The sequence below is a fragment of the Leptonotus elevatus genome, chromosome 15 (genome assembly GCF_054856555.1).
Source record: "Leptonotus elevatus isolate MCC_2025b chromosome 15, RoL_Lele_1.0, whole genome shotgun sequence".
NCBI lineage: Eukaryota > Metazoa > Chordata > Actinopteri > Syngnathiformes > Syngnathidae > Leptonotus > Leptonotus elevatus.
The window spans coordinates 6,265,770-6,286,985 of NC_141253.1; the positions used below are offsets into that span (position 1 = coordinate 6,265,770).

The 21,216-nt window shown below is 38.0% G+C and overlaps 2 protein-coding genes across 3 annotated transcripts; both read right to left on the reverse strand.

The window, feature by feature from the left end:
• Nucleotides 1–76: 76 nt before the first annotated feature.
• Nucleotides 77–17,864, reverse strand: camkk2 (calcium/calmodulin-dependent protein kinase kinase 2). Of its 2 annotated transcripts, XM_086095860.1 has the most exons (17): nt 17,562–17,864; nt 13,441–13,745; nt 12,151–12,468; nt 10,644–10,691; nt 9,319–9,372; nt 7,744–7,795; nt 7,534–7,667; nt 6,913–6,949; nt 6,778–6,799; nt 6,586–6,674; nt 5,197–5,396; nt 5,026–5,079; nt 4,877–4,950; nt 4,694–4,781; nt 4,472–4,603; nt 3,326–3,423; nt 77–2,316 (listed from the first exon to the last, which is right to left on the reverse strand). In XM_086095860.1, the coding sequence occupies exons 2-17, from the start codon at nt 13,678–13,680 to the stop codon at nt 2,244–2,246; spliced, it is 1,713 nt and encodes a 570-aa protein (XP_085951986.1). In that variant the 5' UTR covers nt 13,681–13,745; nt 17,562–17,864; the 3' UTR covers nt 77–2,243. The 2 variants fall into 2 exon arrangements, with proteins under 2 accessions (XP_085951986.1, XP_085951987.1); XM_086095861.1 differs by lacking the exon at nt 9,319–9,372.
• A 658-nt stretch (nt 17,865–18,522) lies between these two features.
• Nucleotides 18,523–20,158, reverse strand: snrpd3l (small nuclear ribonucleoprotein D3 polypeptide, like). The gene is made up of 4 exons (XM_086096985.1): nt 20,020–20,158; nt 19,131–19,266; nt 18,804–18,996; nt 18,523–18,723 (listed from the first exon to the last, which is right to left on the reverse strand). The coding sequence occupies exons 2-4, from the start codon at nt 19,254–19,256 to the stop codon at nt 18,659–18,661; spliced, it is 384 nt and encodes a 127-aa protein (XP_085953111.1). The 5' UTR covers nt 19,257–19,266; nt 20,020–20,158; the 3' UTR covers nt 18,523–18,658.
• Nucleotides 20,159–21,216: the final 1,058 nt, after the last annotated feature.

The window sequence follows — 21,216 nt, forward strand, 5'->3', positions numbered from 1 at the left end:
AAAAATTACCAACAAAAAGTGTGGACGCGCACGCACACTCACACGCGCGCACACACAGTCAATCAGAACGGCAAAGTAAAGGTAGTCCTCTTTTTATTCAAACGTTTAAGAAGATACAGTATGTAGAGAACATTTTCATTTCAAAGTCCCGTTATTGTTGCCAAGGGCGTCTCATGCTATGACAATACAGTCTATGTTTTGTGTTTGCATGCATTTTGAAGAGAAAAAAAAATCCACAAAGTTGTTTGTTTAAAAAAGAAAAAGAAGAAGAAGAACTAATTCAAACGGATACTTTCTATTGGTGGAATTACAAGCGGGACTAAATGAAATACTCTTCAGTTTCTCATGAGCGCCCCAAACATTCAAGTTTTCACCTTGACCTCACTGTTCAATAACAGGACCATCAACAGTGGACAGCAGATTTGGAATATCTCACACAATTTTATTTTATTAATTTTTTTTGCAGCAGCAGTGTTTTGTCCTGTGAGTCATTGCAGTCTGAGTAATTTGAGGATTAAAGCCACAAGGAAATTCTAAAGTTACGAGAATAACGTCGGAATCATACTTTTTTGGGGTGGGAGGAACTGAAGACGTTTATGATCATACTATTCGGGTATAAGGGATGGGCAAGCCCCGATACCAGGCATTGTATCGGGCCGATACCTAGCCTCATTTCAAGGTAGCCTATCGGTACTCACGATGGCTTCCCTTCTTTTGGCCATTTTATGATCAGGAACTAGAAATGAGAAGAAATTGCCATTAACTTCATGTAATTTTAAGGAAAATACAATATTTGGATATACCGTCCTTTAAAATGACAAATTATCTATCATTGTTTTTCCATTAAAATAGCTGAGTAGTCGTCCTGATATTGGTCTGAAAGAATGTTTTTATATATATATATATAAATAAATAAATATATACAAATACATATATATATATTTAAAACTATGACTATCCGTTTTTTAAACCTGTAATCATAATTTTACCTGTTGATTTTTTTCTCATTCTAACTTTATTTTCATTCAATTTTGACTATTTTCGTATCATTATTCTGTAAAACGGACTTTCCCTAAGTAAGCGATTACATCAAATATAAAAATAATAATATTTCCTCTCATAACAGTCAACTTCTTTTCCCCACGATGGCCCTCACACTCCTTCGCAGTGCTGCATAAAACTTTTCAATTGCACTAAAAAACAAACACTAATGCATAGTGCTCAAGTTAAAAAAACAACAACAAAAAAAACACGGACAAATTTGCCTAGTATGTAAGTATGCATTCATATGAAAGAAGTTTCCCTTTTGTGTACATTCAGCACACACAAGTGCTGAATTCATTCATGTGTATGAAATATAATCATTGAAACATGTTCATTAGACACATCCGGTGATTTCATCTGATTGCAATATTGCGGCGAAGACGGAAAAGAAGGTAACAAAACGGTTCACAAATACAAAAATCACAGCTAATTAACATTGGTTAGAAAGTCCACCCCAACATGGCACATCTTTTTTTTTCTTTAATCCTCTAGATATGTCATGCATAGATTTGTACAAAAAAAACGCCTTCAGGTGCACTACTTTCCTATTTCAAAGTGTATTTAAAGGTTCTTTAAGTTGCTTTACATTAAAAAAAAATGATGCACAGGCGAATTTTTGGGTGTCTTTTTTTTTTTAAATGTGCAATTGTAAAAGAACATCAGTGCCTTTTTTTTTTTTAAGTGTACATACAAAAACACAAATATAAGAACGTTCACCAGTTTCACTTGAGGTTCGAGAAGCTCGAGTTGGAGTTGAAACAATACAAAACAAACACGACGTTAATAACGACAAGAGATTATATAGAAAGTCACTTTGCGCTTTCTTTTTCTATTACTCCGACACGCCTTTTTCCAAAAAAACAAAAGTCTCTTATCTTAAATATGTTACATCAGACGCTGCCGCTCATACACAAGCGAGGCTCGTTTCTTTTTTTTAAATTGGACTCAAAATGGTTCTGAAGACTGAAAATTGGGCCCTACCTCTCCCGACGTACCTGAAAGAGTTGTCGAGTAAGGAGAACCACAGAGCTAGCCTGAGACCGAGCATGCTAACGCTAAACGACGCATGCTAAGAGAAGAAGAAGACATTAGTTCCCACCGCCCTCGTTTTCCTCACATCCGAAGGAAATGTGGCCACCGAAGGGGTGTCGTGAAGAACGCAAAAATAATAATAATAAAGAAATAAATAAACTACTGCATCAGGAAAGAGTCTCGTCTTCTCCAACATAGGGCGTCTCCATGCTGCTCGTGCCGTCCGCCGGCCGCTGTTTCCTTCGAGAGAACAAACACGCAAGGAGTGAGGAGACACCGCTGCGGGACGCAAAGAGAGGGAGAGACAAGCGCTCCAAAGCTATTGGATCGCGTCCGGACAAAGTTGAGGGAGATGAGGAAAATAAATAAATGACTAAATAAATAAATAATACATTATTAAAAGTGAAAATACAAACAGATATGAAATTATAATTTAGAAAATTAAATATAAATGGAAAAACTATATATATATATATATATGTCCCTAAATAAATAAAACAACGACATTCCAAAAATAAAAATAAATACAAAAACATGTCAAAAAGAATAGATATATAAATAGAATTAAATATCAATGAATACATAAGAACGCTCTGCTCTCACGTTGTCGTCGAGCAACTCAAGTCGCAAGTTGTGGTGACAGTGGACAAGATGGTCGTCCATTGCTGGAGCTCTCCATGAAAGCCGACGACACTTCGTTGTTCGCCGAGCCGCTCACTCCAGGCAGTTTGCAACAGAGGAGACCAACCCGAGACGCGCTTAGGACCGCCCCCCTCATTTGAATAACATTTCATGAAATAAATAGGTGTGAGCGCAGAGCGTTTTTGTTTATAGATTGATATTTAATTATATTTATATATTTATTTTGGTATTTATTTTTCACATTTTTTTTAACTTGTATTTATTTATTTAGGGATATATATATATATATTTGTTTTTATTTCCATTTATATTATTATTATTTTTTTAAATTTGAATTATATTTTTATATCCGTTTTTATTTTCACTTTTTTCATTTATTTAGTCATTTATTTATTTTAAATTTTGGCAGTTTTGGTCCTCCATAAAAAAAAGCAAGGTGTCCAATTTTTATTATTATTTTTTAAATATCATTTTGTAGTCGAATAGAGCTCAGACTCAAACCCCAAATCTCCATTTGCAATTCATTTAGCGGGTTGTTCCCGAACAAGTCCCCAAAAGTTGCTGATCGTGTAATATTTGACGTGAGCGTGTGCATGCGTGTCCTTACATCTGTCCTGAAGTGCACGAGATGCCGCAACCCTCCTTACGTGACCAGTCGAAGGGGTTCCCGAAGGAGCGCTTCCTCAGCATGGTTCTCACCAGAATCTGACAGATTTTTTTTTTTTTTTTTTTAAAGAGCACAACATAGCTTGAGTTTGTTAAAAAAGAAAAAGGAAAAACACACAAGTACCATTTATTCATTTTGTCTTCTGTCACAATATTAGCGAGATATAACATTTGGATTTGATAAAAACCACAAAATCTTGAAATTTGAGGTCAGTTAGAGCAGAGGTTTGGCAGCTACGGCCTGTCGAATCGGAATATTTTCTGGGGGGGGGGGGGGAATGGGCGTGGCCACCTTCCCTTGAACCCTTCTCTCTCAGGAACTACTGGGTCAATCTTCACAAAACACGTATTTTTTGAAAAGGAATTCCAAATCTGAAAATCATTTCGTAGATCAATACATATTTGAGTCATCTTTTGACCTTTTGTTTTAGTTGACCTCAAAACTGACCTTGCGGCTCATGTGACTTCCAACACAATTTTTCATGAAATCTCTCACATGTCTTCTAAAACATATAAAAATTTTAGTATACATATTTTTGGCAGCAATAAAGAATCAAAGTATTCATACTCTCAGATATTCATTGAATAGTCGTTGAAAGTTGAATATATATATATTTCTTTGAATATTTATTAATAAAAAAAATAAAATAATAAAAAAAATGTAATATGTCATTTGGGGGGAAATTTTATGTATTAAAAGAACCAGAGATTAATTTTAGGTTTTCCATGTTATGTTGCGGGTCAAATGAAAGGTTCAACTTTGTTTGCTGGCATTTGTTTGAATATATATATATTTTTTAATTGCATTGTGTTTTGTGATCATTTTGGATGATTAAACATTAGAACGTGAACGGGTCACATTGACCCATGAACATAAGCGTAAGAGGCTCCCAAATGGCCACACGCCACAAAAACCTCAAAAATGTTCTCCAAATGACACCAAAAAAAAAAAAAAGACATGTCAGTGTAAACAAAGAAGAACATTTCCGCTCTGAAATGAGCAAAGGTGGTTTGTTCATAATTCATTTTATGGAGTCAGCTATGAGAAAACTCAAACCAAAACGATGATGACATATGTGCTACGTACGACTGTTGCCAGGCTCGGGATGTGTTTGACCGAATTCTCCACTTCCTCCTCCGTCACCTCAATCAGCATACAGCAGTTGTCATCTTCTGGTGGGAGGGGCTCCGCGCCGTGTCTCGTCACCCATGGATGCACCTGAACAGGTAAAAAAAAATAATAAATGATGCAAATTAGCCACTTGAAACCCTGTAGCGCTATCGGCATACTTTCATTTCAAGTGTTTACCTTAATCTGTGGGATTGATATTCTGGTTTCTGGATTCTTATCCAACATTTTGAGCAACAAATCCTTGAGGTCGTCTGATATGTCAGCACTGTTGAGACAATCAGAATGATCATACTTGATAAATGTGATCACATAAACTGTCTTAAAAATAAATAATAATATATTTAAAGAGTAAAAACTGACTGCTCAGGTAATTCCACTGGTTGTGTCTTGATTTTCTGATGCAGATTGAGGATGCGCTCATCCATAAAAGGACACTGAAAATGAATCGAGGTTTTGGTTTCAATCAATCAGAAGAGGAAGAAAATATTTGATGAAAATGTCGCACTCACCACTCCAAAGACAAAGCAATGAAGCGTCACGCCCATTGCCCAAACATCCAAAGCCTGCGAGAATGTTAAAAATGTGCCTATTAGTATTTTTATGTCAAGTGAAAAATGAATCTTGTATTACTGCTCATCATCTCCAGAGGGCGCCAGTGAGTCAGCTGACATCTACTTCACCTTGCCCGAGAAGTTTTTCCTGGTCTCTGACAGCGTCTCGGGGGCGAGGAAGGCGGGCGTGCCCACGGTGCTGGTCAGGAGGGCGTCGGCCCCCTCGAACTGGTTGCTGACGCCAAAGTCGGCGATCTTGATGTGGCCGTCCTCTCCCACCAGCAGGTTGGAGGGCTTGACGTCTCTGTGGATGATCCGCTGGTAATGTACTGCGGAAATACAACATTACATTATCCTCCGTCGTGAATTTGACAACTTTGAGTTTGAGATTCAAGGCTTCAAAGACTGATTCATCTGTATTGCTTCTGTGGTATTGTATACAACTAGAGGTGTCAGGCGATTACAATTTTTAATCGTAATTAACTCATTCACTGCCATTGACGGCTAAAGACGTCAAAAATTATTTTGAACTATTTCTATTAGTTTAACATTTTTTCCCATTTTTGTTAACAAGAGTATGAAAACCTAGATTTTTTTTATTGTATTAGAACAGATACAAAATTTGTGATGAATCGTGAGTTAACTAGTGAAGTCATGCGATTAATTACGATTAAAAATTGTAATCGCCTGGTGCCTGGTTGTATTAATCTTTTCTTAAAAAAAAAAAAAAAAAAGATTATTAAAAAAAAATTGGGGGGGGGGGTTTAAAAGAAAAGATTAAAAATTAGGGGCATCAGGCGATTACAATTTTTAATCGTAATTAATCGCATGTTATATCTGTTCTAAATGTACAAAAAAATCTAGGTTTTCATACTTTTGTTAACAAAAATTGAAAAAAAAAAGTTAAACTAATAGAAATAGTTCAAATGAATTTTTGACGTCTATAGCTGTCAATGGCAGTGAATGAGTTAATCACGACTTCAATAGTTAACTCACAATTAATTGCACATTTTATATCTGTTCTAAATGTACAATTTAAAAAAAATCTATTTTTTTCATAGTCTTGTTAACATAAAAGTGGAAAAAAACATTTAACTAATAGAAATATGGCTGCATTTTTTAGTCATTGGTAGAGAAATTTCTAATTAAAATTAAAAAGATGCACTGTACTGTAAAAAACGAGTGCGATATTGATTTGTGTTGCGGTCATTTTTCTGCCACTAGATGGCATAATTGCATTTGTAAGACGGTGACAGCTGTATTTTTCTTTTTATATTAACAGCTATCTAATCCTGAAAATGAAGTAACTTTTATCAAATTCTGCACATTTTAAAAATTGTAAAATACAATACTTGACCCCAGTCTCCACAAATATATGCATTATTATTAAATGTATTACTGCTAAATTAAAAAAAAAATTGTTGTGGTAAATTAACTTTAAATTAACTCAAAATTAACACTCATTTTGACACCACTAAAAAAACAAAACAGAAATAACAGGATGTGTGAGGGACTCACAATACTCGATTCCCCTGAGCAGATCCTGGAAATAAAAACGAGCCTGGTCCTCGCTGAAAGGTTTATCGGTCGGCACCTCCATCACAGCCCTTGACACACGCACGCACACGCACGCAATTAGCAATGATAACTAATGAGATTTAATTAATTTCCGTGTCACAAACATTACAAATAAAAGAGGCTTAAGCTTACCCTTGCTTGACCAGCTCAAATACTGCAACGCAAACATGTGATTAGTAAAGAAAAGCTTTGCGGTGCCCACAACAGCAAAATAATGATGATTTGATATGGATATGTGATGTATTGTGCAGAAGGTAGACAACCTACCCATGTACAGATGGTCCTCACTGGGATCATCCAAAACCTGGCACCAAATCAAACAGGGATGAAAATGAAAACACACACTTAATGTATCATTTGTATTCATATTAATTGGATATTGTTTCCGCATTCAAATCTAAGTTTCCATTTTAACTCATTGACTGCCATTGACGGCTATAAACGTCAAAAATTCATTTAAACTATTTCTATTCGTTTAACATTTTTCCCCCCACTTTTGTTAACAAGAGTATGACAACCTAGAATTGTTTTATTTATTGTACATTTAGAACAGATATAAAATTTGTGATTAATCGTGAGTGAAGTCATGCGATTAATTACAATTAAAAAAATTGTTATCGTAATTAATCGCATGACTTCAATAGTTAACTCAACGATTAATCACAAAGTTGATGTCTGTTCTAAATGTACAATAAATAAAACAATTCTAGGTTTTCATACTCTTGTTAACAAAAGTAGAAAAAAATGGTAAACTAATAGAAATAGTTCAAATGATTTTTTGACGTTTATCGTCAATGGCAGTAAATGACTTAATATCAAACTTAATAGTGACTACCCCTATTTATTTTTTTTGTGGCTCCCCCTGGAGGCGTGAAAACGTTCATTCACCTCTACTAGTTTGACCACATTAGAATGGTCCAACTTTTTCAGGATGGCAATCTCTTGGTAGACCCGCTCCAGGGGCCCTTTGGGCTGCGGGGGGCCCTCGAGGACTGCTTTGGCTCCTCGAGGTGGAGGTCGTCCTGACGGGGGATAAACGACATGACGAGTAGAAAGCAAACCACCTTAGTTACAAATGGTGTCTGTGTGACGACTTACGTGGGAAACCCGCCTGCCTCATCAGCCTCTTTTTGGACAGAACCTTCATGGCCTGCATGAATTTGAAAAAGGAAAGATTACAGGACATTACAGGGGGGAAACATTTGGGGTGGGGGGTGGGCTAATGCCTTCAAAGTTGTGGTTTATCATATTTTCACAATTGTTGCACTTTCAATCATGAGGGGACATACAAAGTGTCCAAGAAAGTTACGAGATTTGCTCTTAAGCTATTTTGAACCTTAAAATTGGTTAATCATTTGTAGGAAAAAAAAATTTAATTAAAAAAATTAAAATACAGACCACATGAGTACCACCATTTTTTCAACATTTTTTTTCCCGCGTGTTTTACTGATTTTTTTTTTCTTTTTCTGAGTAAATTTTCCTCCTGTTTTTTTAGAATATTTTCTTCAGGCATAAAACAATTTTGAATATTTTTTTATGACCGAAGAAAATATTCCGGAAAACATGAAAAAAAAATGCAATACACTTCCGTAGAAAACAAAATCGGGGAAAACAAATCCGTTGCCAAACTGTGGCCATGCAAAAACTTCGACAGTTGCTCAGTGCTCACGTAATGACCAATCATGGCTCACCTGTTTTCTGAAGCTGAGCCGTGATTGGTTGTTGGCAAAATAGCCTCTGCCTGACATGAATAAGAACAGGAGGATTTTGCTGCCTCGTTCATATTCCACAAATGCCATATTTATCAGAATATTCTTTAAATGTCACATAAGGGTTTACCAATAGCGGCTAGTAGTGAACCAAAAACGTATTTTATTACATTAAATAACAATAAGCTGTTGGCCAGATACATTTAAAGTCCAAATATGGTCAATTCCCTATTTTTTCCCACAAATCAATACTAAATCATTTTAAATTTGACATACATCCATATTTGACCTTTGAGGTTCTACCCCATCTGCACACGTGTCATTGTTTGTGGAAACCTTTTTTTTTTTTTAACTCATTCACTGCCATTGACGGCTATAGACAACAAAAATTAATTTGAACTGTTCATATTAGCTTAACATTTTTGTCACACTTTTGTTAACAAGAGTATGGAAACCTAGAATTTTTTTTTATTGTACATTTAGAACAGAGTTCAAATTTGTGATTAAGACGCCCCTAATTTTTTATAATCTTTTTAAAAAAAGATATTATTTTAAAAAATGTCTAGGTTTTCATACTCTTGTTAACAAAAATGAAAAAAAAAAAGTAAAACTAATAGAAATTGTTAAAATAAATTTTTCGACGTTTACAGGCGTCAATGGCAGTGAACGAGTTAATAACCCCACTGCCTTCAGTTATTATGATAGTGACACAATCAGCAAATGTGCCATGCAGGCTATGTCGCTTAGGAGAGTCATCAAAAATAATCTGCAAGTCATGCTCAAACCGTATCGCGCCGCTTTAATGAGAACCGCCGCGAATGTTGCGCTGATGTGTTATATTGCTCATGTGAGAATTTCACGTGTGAGCTTCGCGTGAGAAGATCACGTGACCAGCGGCGCGGGGACGCGGGCGAAGTGAGCGACACAAAAAAGTGAATGTCGCATCCGCGTTTGGGTGACTCACATAGTAGGTGTTGTTGTCTTCGTTGTAAGCCAGCTTGACAACACCGTAGGAGCCCTGTAGTAGTTCAGAACGGGGGGGGGGGGGGGGGGCACAGAAACTGTATCAGAAGCAATGACGCTGTCAACGCTTTATGGGAGACAACATGTGAAGAATAGCACAACATCAAATACACAAAGATGGAGGGTGCGAGTGCGCAAGCTATCTTAAAGCAACAATAGCGACGTTAGCATCATCCCCGTTTTTGATTTCAGGCTAATTAAGGAAATGGGGATTATCCCATCTAGTAAAAAAAACAGACTCGGTCACATGACAGCAGGCTAAAAAGTGTGTCAATGTGGCGGCCATGTTGGCAGAGGTGACTTTCCCCGTCAAAGCAATAGCTGTTTCTCAATTTGCTACGTCCTTGTGAGCCCCCCCCCCCCTTCCCCCCTTCATAATTTTATGGAAATATGTCAAAAACACAATCACAAAGACTAGCTAGCGTTCTTAGGAAGTAGTGTATGTTCTTGAGTGTATCCTTAGCTAAGATCGTACTTGCTGAGTTTTGACATTAAGAAACGGCTTATGTATGGGCAGCCGCGGCAGCCATCTTAGCTTCAAATGTAATGGGGCAAAGACGTTAGCTTAGCATACGCTATAGACACGCTGTTAGCTCAAAAGGAGTATAGGTTTGAAGATTCTTTACTTTTCAGCTTACTAATCAAACTATTTATTGGAGTATTGTACAGGTCTGTCCATTTTTGGTTATTTTTGGTACTGTACACAGCTTTTTTTTTTTTTATTGTAACAGAGATGGAAAAACGGAAGGGCTAACATTGTAGCATTTATCATACCTTCATGTACCAAAAAGGTATTTTCGGATAACTTTCCAAACAGTTTCAAGCTTTTTTTGTTGTTGTTTTTATCATTTACAATAATTTTACATCGAGAAAAGTACTTCTACGTTACGGGCAAGCCCTTCCTCCCCAGTTAGTCCGAGATTCCGCTGTATCGTCAAACACTCATACCAAGATTACATTTTTTAAATCAAGACCTATTTACATGACACAGTGCTTTAAATCTACATTGACAAGCAAGATCCAGCGAGTCTGGCACAACTCTGTGGAGAGTCCTATTTATACCCAGCCCCTCATCCATCTTGCAACCCTCTGGTGGGCCGGCCGGCTCGCACAAAGCTTTGGGAAATGAGGACATCCGAGAAGGAGGATGTCATGAGAGCGCGTTGCCCGTCCTCCACACGATGAACGCTACTCGGCGCACGCGCGCTCGGCGCGAAGCGGGTAAGTGAGACGAGAAGTCGGCGAATGGGAGCGATGTGGTGGTACCTTTCCAATCTCGTCTTTCAGCTTGTACTGGTTGAGTTGAACGCAGTCCTTGAGGAGCAGGCGGAGAGAAAAGAGAACACGTTTCAACAGAGCTTTTTACGAACGTCCTTACGAAATGTGATCGGCAAGGACGTCCTATGAACATTTGTTTGTGTCTATCAAATGCTTTCGATGGCTGTCGGCAGAAAATAATTCAACATTTACAAGCATTTGGAACATCTGCGGAGAAATGTTATTGCTCCTACTGTTGGCAACCTTCACAAATGTAACCTTCACAAATCCGTGCCAACTCTCAAGAGTTGACAGAATCGTCCCCCCCGCTTATTATGCGTCGTGTCTGCGACTCCGCAGACGAGACTTGTGACGCAGCTTTGAAGAACATTTGGTCCTGCGGCATTTTACTTTTTTATTTATTTCTTTATTTTAGACAGCAGGTGCCAAAGAAGGATGAGAACAAAGACACTGCTGCGGAGCATCTGAAGCCAGACTACAGAGAATAGTTCGCCACAAAAGGATAGAGTGACTCAGCGAGGCCGCTATTTTTAAATGTAACGTGAGCGAGGCGGCGGACTTGAAGTGAAAGTATACGATGCAGAACAAACGGCGGGGGTCGTGTGTCTGTTGGTCAGAGCAGGTAAAGAGTGATTAAAATTGACAATGAAATCACATACTAGTTGTTCTAATCGTTGGGTAGGGACGGCTCGACTAAAGGGAGGGACGGTACTGTATGTCAATTTCTAGCTCGATCGCTTGCTATTAATGTCTACTGACTATAAAACCTTACCTTTGCATCCACAAAGATCACGCTTTACCAGTGGCATTGTTGCTATTGAGACAAATAAAGATGGGGGAACAATGCTACATAATGCTTGAAAAACAATGAGATTTTTTTGGGGGGGGGGGGGGGGGGTCACGTAGACACAGTATTTAACTCAGATTCAAAATGCAAAATTTAGACATAGCATCTGTAAAGCTGAAACTTCCATAGGGTTGGGTTAAATTATGATTTATAATATTATTATTCAGATTATTATGATTATAATAATTATTATTTATTGTGTTAAGAACTATATGTAATCATAGTATGAACGATTCTCATTTAGTACGATTCAGAATCGATTTTAAATGTCCCAAAATCCATTTTATTTAAATTACACACCTAGGTATTTTTACAACCGCAAAATATTCTTCAAAAAATGCTGATAAACATTGGATGGGGTGGAATAATCATCCCTGGAAATTAAAACATATTTTAAATCATTGAATTTTTTTTTTTATTGTGCCGAACTGCAAGTCGACAGAACTGTGTTTAAATAAAGGAAAATAAAAAAAATACTTAAATAATAATTCTGTTAAAAATGTATTGGTTATAAAATAAATAAAATTTTCAAAAATAAATATTCGTATATATAGGAATATATTCCTAAAAATGATTCCTGGATTCCTTAAAAAAAACAAAAACATTTGAAAGAAAGATAATGATTGCAACGTGACGGCGACGCCATACCTGGAGGTCTGTGATGGACACACTGTGGGATTCCACAGTGGGCCGGCGAAGCAAGCGTGGAGACGAGTGGGGCGATGTGATGGGGGAGTAGGGTAGCGACGGATAAATGTAACGGCCATTGAGTCCCGGGGAGCTGCAGGGCGATGTCTGCGTTTGCGAGCGCTCCTGCAGCGACAGTTTCCTGTCCGACAGGTTCAGCCGCGCTCGTTGCCCTTCGCCGGCCGACAGCAGAGCCTCCGAGCGGCCGATCGTGTGAGAGAGGAGGTCGCAGGATGGGGTGGGGAAGGGCGGCGTTTCGGAGCTGTCCATTTCTTCCACCTGAGATGATGAAGAACAGAAATCTATACCTAACAATATTGTAGTATTGATCATGGAAAATCAAAGTCAGCCACCTTTACTGTCAAAAGAGCCATTTTAGGAGGATTGTGATGAGGGAAACGGTGTATATGTACCGAGGGCCCGAGAGCTAATTAGAGCTGCACCGTAACAGAAGAATATGCAGCATCCAATACTCATTTTCTTTTATCTTTCGTTTTTGGATTTTGGGGGGTCATTTTTCATATCTTTTTAGCTTTTTCTGTCTTTCTGTTAAATTTCTGACATTTTTGGCAAATGTTATGGACATGTGGTAATTTTCTGCCTCCTTCTTTTATTAGACATTTTGTGGCTATTTTTATTTAAAAAATTTACATTTTCTTCCATCTTCTTCCTTTTTTGGACATTTTATGGCTTTTTCTTAAATAATTTTTTTCTCCTCTTCCTTTTTCTCTTCAGTTAATGGCTTTAAAAAAAAAAAATTTAATTGGCCTGTTTTGGCCAATAATATTTATGGCAATTTTCTGCCGTTTTTTCTTTCTTATTTTTTTTCCAGCCTTTTAATATTAAATTATCTGACATTTTAGACAATTTCATGGACATTTTTAGGTAGCGGTAATTTAAAAAACGTTTTCTTTTTTTTCTGACAACTTTAAAATTTGGACCGATATTTTTTTTATATTTATATTTTGAAGACTATTTTATCTCAAATAATACAAATAAATATGTTTAAAAATATATATAATAATAATTTCTGCATTTTTATTTTTTTAAAGATCACATGGGGCCACAAGAGAGGGACTAAAGCGCCACTCCTCTGTGGTCGGAAAAGGGCGAATTTTATATTTTCTGACTTTCTACCCGTAACAGAATTTTGGTCAAATTCAGAATTACGTGACATCACGGGCATTCACTTTCCAGATTCCACTGTACCTTTTGAAGCATGTAACACGCTATAGGTGTGCTTCATCCTACCTCCTCCTCCCCGCCAGGCTCTCCAGATGGTCTGCTGGGTTCGCACTCTGTGACCACAATGAGGGATTCCATCGGGTCCGGGGACGGCGTTTCCGAGTGGGCGCTCAACGGCGGCTCGGGACAGCTGCACAGCAGATCCGGGAGCGGTTGCGAAGGCTGCGGCGCTGGCGCTGGCGCATGACCGCCGCAGGAGGCGACGGGCTCAGCAGCGGGCCAGGCGGTTACGTGCCAAGGGAACATGGTGCCTCTTCGCAAACACTGACAACAAGTGCTCCATCAGATGCGAACCTCGGGGGGGATGACGCCTAAAAGCAACAAAAAAAAAAAAAGACAGAGAAAATACATTTTGAACCGTTTTACACATCTGGTGATATGTTATGGCGCTGAGTAGCACTTGCAGGTGTGCTTTGACGTCAGCCATCTTGTGTTAAATATTCAAGCGAATCAATGTGATTCTTGTGCTAATTGTGGAGCAATTATATTGAACCTTTGAAGGTAAAACGTGTCAAACTGTGACAGGTGGAGATGTGACAAGAAGGGAAAATGACTACAAGCTTCTCGCTCTTAAAATTCGACTAAAAGTATCAAACGCAAAAAAATAAACAGACAGTTTGAATTGTGTGAAGATTTCCAGTTGCATTCCGTCCATCCGCTACAAACCAGGCACAAAAAGCTGTGAACTTGGACACATCTCAGCCATTTTGGCAGTCAAGACATGCATCATGGCGGCTCTGAGCGAGCCGCGATATGGTTTCACAGGCGCCGAGAAGAATTGGTGTAAATCCAGACCGCACTCAGATCTCAGTGGATGCATCCGCCTCCTCTGTCCTCCTCTGACTCCAGTGAGTCAACCGGTTATTTTCCAGCCTCCTCCAACGCTTGTAGCTTTCCTACCTTTGTCATTCATCACAATATCCAAGAGAAGGATGACAAGGGCTATAGTTACTAATCCTACTAGAAGAGAGGACGTGATACCGTACGGCGTTCATTAAATAGAATCCCCGTGCGTCCTGATTTTTTTTCTTTTTTTTTTGCAGTCGTTCCTCAAGCTCTACACACACAGTCTTCAATTAAGCTAACATAAATGTTTTCCAGGGTTTCTGTCGGTATCATCAGATGTAATTGAATGCTTGTAATGCAACTGATTAAATGCCAATGTTGTATTACATATATACGCACACATCTTAATAAATATATAAATATATACTTACAATATTAGGGCTGTCAGTCAAATCTAATTTGTAACCGTAAACAATCGTATGATTTTCATAGTTAGCTTGTCATTAGCCGTAAATTAATTACACGTTATATCTGTATTTTTCACATTTTTCATACCGATGGTAATTAAAATGAAAGTGGACAAATGTGGCGACCAATGTGGTTATGTCTTTTAGTTCATTGATATAGTCATTTTATAGTAAGTAATTCACAGTTAAAAGTGAAAAAGAGTGCGAGGCAGATTTGTGTTGAGGTAATTTTCTGCCACTAGGTGGCATTAGTGTTTCAGGTTGGACGTTGGTGACAGAGTAATCGGCATTTGAAACGTGAAGCACCCCGTAAATTACAATTGTCACCAGTCTACACATATTTTTTAATCACATTTATTATTGCTAAATCGTGTTATAGTGACTCCCTTTTACACAATATTTATGTAAAATAAAGCATAATTTTTTTTTTTTTATGTCTCTTGAGATCATATTTAATATTCCTTTATGCTCTTTAAGGCCTTCATTTGAGTAAAAATAAAAAAAATGTATTGACTTTTAATGCACCTCGTTTTTGGATTGTGGGAAGAGGTACGAGTGGGTTGGAGCCAATTCCATCTTCCTTTAGGTGATAGGTGTGGTACACTATGGACTGGTTGTTCATTTACACCATTGTAAATAGGTTGGCTATCACGGTACGAAGCGTGCTGGTGTGACAAATTAATTTGCTGCAAATGAGCTGTGAAGCAATGCTTAAGAGAGAGAGGGGGAAAAAACGGGCTGTTTGCCACGATGTACTTCTTTGGCGGAGCCTGTCCAGCTGGTGAGTGACGTGGGTGTCAGTGGATACAAGTAGAGTTGGCTGTCGTGAGATCAGTTCAACGGCTGGCTGTTAAGTGGCTAACCGTTAAGCCAGTGCGGGAGTGAGTCGTGGCCATCGTGTATACATTTTTGTCACACATTTATTTTGTTACCATCTGTTCAATCAAGCGATTGAAAGTCGACCGACTGCTTGGTCCACAACTATCACAGACACCGAAAATCTGTCTCCAGCTTTCAACTTTACTGACCCTCTGTGATCACAGCAGCTCAATGGGAAAATCAGCAGTCTGATTCAAACCTCTTCAAACACCAGCTGCCCAGCTCCAGATGCTCTACTTAGCATCTTATTGTCACAAAAGTCACGTGGACCTTCTAACAGGGGTGTGAGGTTGGGTCAGCAGAATTTGTGTGACAGCGCAGCATTAAATGTAAAGCGCAGGGATGCTGTCCCAAAGACATACATGTGCAACACGAGGCCATCTGGATGAGAGGAGGATCCACGGCTTCATTAAGAGATCAGCAAGGCGACCCCGAGAGCGATCCGTGGAAGAGATAAGCTGCTGTAAATGGACGGATGAGCATCCTTGACCAACTTCATTTAAACACATAATCACTGATGAGTCAATATAAATACATCACTAAAAGCGTACATGTATCCTCTAACATCGTTTGTGTGTGATAAAACATGCTGATTCTGTTCATTCAATATTATAAAAATATTGCAAATATATATTAATATATTTTTATAATATTTATATTTAAACTGGAACTCTTCTCAAGCTCGGTATTATTAAACATGTTATAAAAGTATTACAAACCACTCCATTCATGAAATATTGTATATAAATGCATTTAAAAAAATAATAGAAATAAAAGGCAAATTAACTTTCACTGCCATTGACGGCTATAGACGTCAAAAATTCATTTGAAGTATTTCTATTGGTTTAACATTTTTTCCCACTTTTGTTAAGAGTATGAAAACCTATAATTTTTTATTGTACATTTAGAACAGATATAAAAATGTGTGATTATTTATGAGTTAACTAGTGAAGTCGTGCGATTAATTATGATTACAAATTTTAATCGCCTGACGCCCCAAATTTGTTTCTTTTTTTTTTTTCATTCATTGCAAATTTTTCAATTTGTTAAAAATTCATTGAAACCATTTCTATTAGTTTAACATTTTTTCCACTTTTGGTATTTTTTTTATTGTACATTTAGAACAGATATAAAATGTGTGATTCATCGTGAGTTAACTAGTGAAGTCATGCGATTAATGACAATTAAACATTTTACTCGCCTGTCGCCCCTAATTTTTAATAATATTTTCTTTCTTTTTTTTTTTTAAATGAATTGATGGCAGCGAATGAGTTAATTCATTTAAAAAACGAATTTGTCTTTGTGGATCATTGTTACTAGCTCATTACGATAATTGCCAATTATCTCTCGTTTTACAGCATCACGATCATATCAAACGGGTTTTAAAATGATTCTCAGTCTAGGTCATTAAGCACTCATTCATTTACTGTCATTGTTCAAAGCGAATTGAATTGACCATTCATTGACTTCGACAATCCATCGTAAAATGCTTCAATTCGGCCACGCATAAACATGAGTGAGCAAAGCACACCGAAAGCATACTCGATTAAAAAAAAAAACAGCAATATAACTCAAGTGTCGTTGTACACTACGACAGATAGTCAAAAGTGTTTCCATTGCATGTCAACACTAACGATGATGCGTTCAATGCCCTCATCTTTCTCACGACCACTTTAGGCTCAATACAAATTCCTGTCGATGTGTACCACTCTGTCCATTAGATTAACAACGCAACAATGTTGAGCCGGACAAGCCACCCTGAATGTCAATTAAACAAAAAGCATATATTGACACGAATAATAGTTCATTTTAAAATCAGCGTTCCCGTTGCCGAACGTCCCACCAGGCTAACTCGGCTAACGTTAGCAGCTGCCGCCTCCCCCGGTCGAGGTCCAGATGTTAACATAGGAGGCGAGGATGCCGAGCGACAAACGTCCAAGTGACGAATATTACACGAGAAGCAAAATGTCACTTTGTTGGGAAATGAAAGCTTACCTTGTCGTTCTCTTTAGGCCTACAACATTAAAATGTGTGAAGTGGTCTCGCCTCTCCGCTTCGGAGGCGTTGGAGATGTGACAGCTAGCTTCATCCGAGTGAAGCCGAGAAATGTTGCGACTCACAACGAATTGCGAAAAGAAAAAAATAATAATAAAACGTGAGAAAAGTCAGTAAGCAGAAGACAAAAGGCGACGCCCACCGGGAGAGACTGTGTTGGCTTTAGTACAAATCTTGTTTATCTTATGACCCAAATTTTATACTTGGCTCTCGGGAAGCTCCACTTAAATCAGTGGTTCAATGGCGCCCCTAGTGGCCATTTGAAGATCTGCGGGTGAATTTAAACTCGAGGCATTTCAGGGGTCCTCGATTTACGACGGTGCTACGTTGCGACAGACGTCTGAATTGATCATTGATGTATGTATTTTTATACCACTGCGAAAATCAGTTCTTTCTGTGAGCACAGATACAAAATGTCATGCGTCCGACATAAACAGCACAATATAAATGGATTTAAAATGAACAATTTACAAAAAGTTAAACGTTTTTTTTTTGGCACCCTGGACCATAAAACACAATTAATCCAAGACCCCTCGGAACATGTTTAACTTGTAGTTCCACATTGTAGTCATTTTTAACTCGCCGTGGCAATAACAAAAATATGCCAATATGCTTAAGAAAACCCCCCCCCCCCCCCCCCGTTATTTCTGAGAAGGTTCTCTGTCATCCAGGTCATGTTCGACAAATGTTAAATGGGGGCTTTTAGTGTGATTTTGTTTTTCAAAAATATTCAAAACTTTTGGGGCAATTATGATCAGAGGGGTAGCGAATTTGCAAAGACAGGTAAACAAGTCCAATGATAGAAAAAGAACATGAAGAAATGGTCTTATAAAGTCTACCCACAGGTACAACACAATTAAAATTCTATTAGTCCATCAGTTTCAGTAATCAACAGGGGACATCAAATCCAAATGTTTATTTTTCATTTAAAAAAAAAAAACAGAAATGGAGCAAAACACAAGATCAAGAATATGACCAATTGAAGATGGGGGAGATAAAAAAAAAAAAGACTATACAAAAAGCAAAAGCTGTAGCAATTATCGCCTCTTTTGGAACATATTTCCTCTTCCCATTCCACCACGCCCTCTGCCTCTTGCAGCCACTGTCGAAAAGCAAGAGAATCGTTTTAGCCAGCTGTGCAAATCAGTGAAAGATTGGACGTACCGTGGAAGCGTCACTCACCTTGTGCTTTGAGGATGGCGGCCTTTCCTCTCCCAGCGCCAGAGCCTTGGTTCTTATTCTTCATACTCTTCAACATGGGCGCATTCTTTAACATGTCAGGCAAAATCAGGAAGCGAATCTTGCTGCCGCGGATGTAAACTTGCTCCAGTTGGGCCACGCGCCCGTCCCGATAGGTCACAGTGATGTTGGACATCTGGTGAAGCAGGGGAATAATCAACTCAATGAAAACCTACATATGCTGTCATTAAGGTTTATAGGTTAAAAATAAAATAAAAATCTAAATCTAAAAACAGCGCGTCAAAACACTGTGAAGCAGCAGTTTGTCACCTGGCAGTTCATGTTGTCCTCGGCCTCAATAAGCTTGCCTCTGTATACCTCTCCGGTGTTGGTCTCACAGGTGACAATGTGTCCCTCGGCCTCATGTAGGACTTTGATGGGCACGCCGATCGACATCTTGAGCTTTCTACAAAATATACAGGAAGAGTTTATCTACTTGCTGCTCTTTGGGAATCAGGTGGAAAGATTTTTTGCTTCACTGAACAAATGCATGCAATAACCACTTGTTAGATACATTTATTGTGTCTAGTCCTTCCATACGGTCATTCCCAGCAATAAAAATGAAGGAAAGAAATATGGTGGCGTAAATTACATTGGCTTCTATTTTTTCTACTGTTGCTTTCATCTAGGTTATGATGCCCTGTGGCGCCATGCTGCCTCTCACTGGTCAGTCTTGGTACTACAACATTAATCGGTGGGTGGTGTGCTGTTCGTCATCTTTTTGCGAACAAGACACAGTATATGTATTTTTTCCACGTAATTAGTGGAGTTTGACTTTTTAGAAAATTCAGTGCACATTGTGGCAATTTGCAAACTCTATTTGGTTATGAACGCAAAAGGCAGTGTGACGCCAACCTCGCTAGTTAGCTTTATTGGCTAAAAGAGGTTAGTGAACGGCCGAAAGAAAACGCGATAAAACTTTTAAAAAGAAATAACCACGGCAAACTCTTTTAATAATGACGACCCGTTATATGCAAACCGGAGTCTATGATACAATTACATTAAACGCGAAAGGTAATTATTTACACGGCTCTAACATGAATGGAAGGAGCCATGTTGGAAAGCGGAATGAATTACAACTGCCGTTCCTTCAACCTAATACGCACAATATCATAGAACTATATTAGTGGTCTATTCCTCAGATTCGTGTCGTTCTTACCTGGAATATTATAACTGCAAACCAGTTTCCACTTGTTTTCACCAAAGACTCAACAACGTGCGCTCGCCGATTTCTTGTGTCTTTTGGAGCCTTTTTCTGTCTACCCACAATGCAGCATGAACTCAGTGAAATACTTCCGGTTTGTCGCGCAATGCATTTTGGGATTTTTTTTCTTTTTACCACAGGAGACTTGTAAATACCTTGATTTTCTCACTGATTTATTTATATTAGAATGGTGAAAAATATGTTCATATTCCTGCATTTTAATACATTCACATAAGTCGAACTAAAATGTCCCAAAAGCAGATTTGATATTTTTCTAGTAACATTTATTACCAGATGAGGGCAGTATTGAGTAACATAAAATCTAAACACCGACATCTAAATGTACAATAGTATTGAAAAATATTAAATGTCCACAGTATTTGATTACATTTATAAAATCATTCTATGATGTGGTTTGGGGACTTTAAAAAAAAGTTTATTTCAAAAGGTTTGTTTGGAAAAAAAACCCCTGCAAAAGCCAATTTCACTTGTTAAATTATGCAAGCGTGTAAGTGTATATCCTTAGGTTATTTTTATGAATCTGTATGAATTTGTGCTCATAATAATACAAAAGCCACACTAATAAAGCATACAAATATTGTAAATACTGTAGCATGCCCACTTGGGTCTATTTTTGGAAACATGGCCTTGTAAGGCACATAAATGTTTACTGCCAGTCTTTCTAAAAGTTAAAGGTATCTTTAATGAGGAAAAGAGAAAGTATAATGGCACAATAAAAGAGATCATCAAATAACCCTGCGTTTGATTTCCATGGCATTAAGTTCTAAGGCTGGCGTCAATGTGAGGCTGCTCTGTAAACATCTCTCACTGAGTGGTCTGTAGTGCTATCATAAGAGTCTTTTTCATTGCTGTCTATGTCTACAAAAGGTGAGTCAGAAAGCGGCCCCGTTGTCGGCATATGGTCTCATATTTGACCTGATAAAACAAGCTCTTTGTTTTGGCCGCATTAGTAAATTCAACGTAAAGACCAGTGAAGCGGGCGACATGTTGCTTAGCAGTTATCAAATCACTCCTCAAACTGTTGCAATTGGTAACAGATGACTTCCCTTTAAACATCGCGTGTTGCCCAACGTGACTTATTTACTCTTCATAAAACAGTTGATAAATATCTGTTGTATCAAGTCTGGTTTT

Excerpts from the sequence above, each read along its gene's own strand:
- snrpd3l (XM_086096985.1), bottom strand. The coding sequence starts at position 19,256 with ATGTCGATCGGCGTGCCCATCAAAGTCCTACATGAGGCCGAGGGACAC. Across the intron at positions 18,997-19,130 it reads AGGACAACATGAACTGCCAG|ATGTCCAACATCACTGTGAC; the intron begins GTGACAAACTGC and ends CTGCTTCACCAG. Across the intron at positions 18,724-18,803 it reads CGCCATCCTCAAAGCACAAG|TGGCTGCAAGAGGCAGAGGG; the intron begins GTGAGTGACGCT and ends GCTTTTCGACAG.
- camkk2 (XM_086095860.1), bottom strand. The coding sequence starts at position 13,680 with ATGTTCCCTTGGCACGTAACCGCCTGGCCCGCTGCTGAGCCCGTCGCC. Across the intron at positions 9,373-10,643 it reads TGAAAGACGAGATTGGAAAG|GGCTCCTACGGTGTTGTCAA; the intron begins GTACCACCACAT and ends GAACTACTACAG. Across the intron at positions 5,080-5,196 it reads GGAAAAACTTCTCGGGCAAG|GCTTTGGATGTTTGGGCAAT; the intron begins GTGAAGTAGATG and ends ACATTCTCGCAG.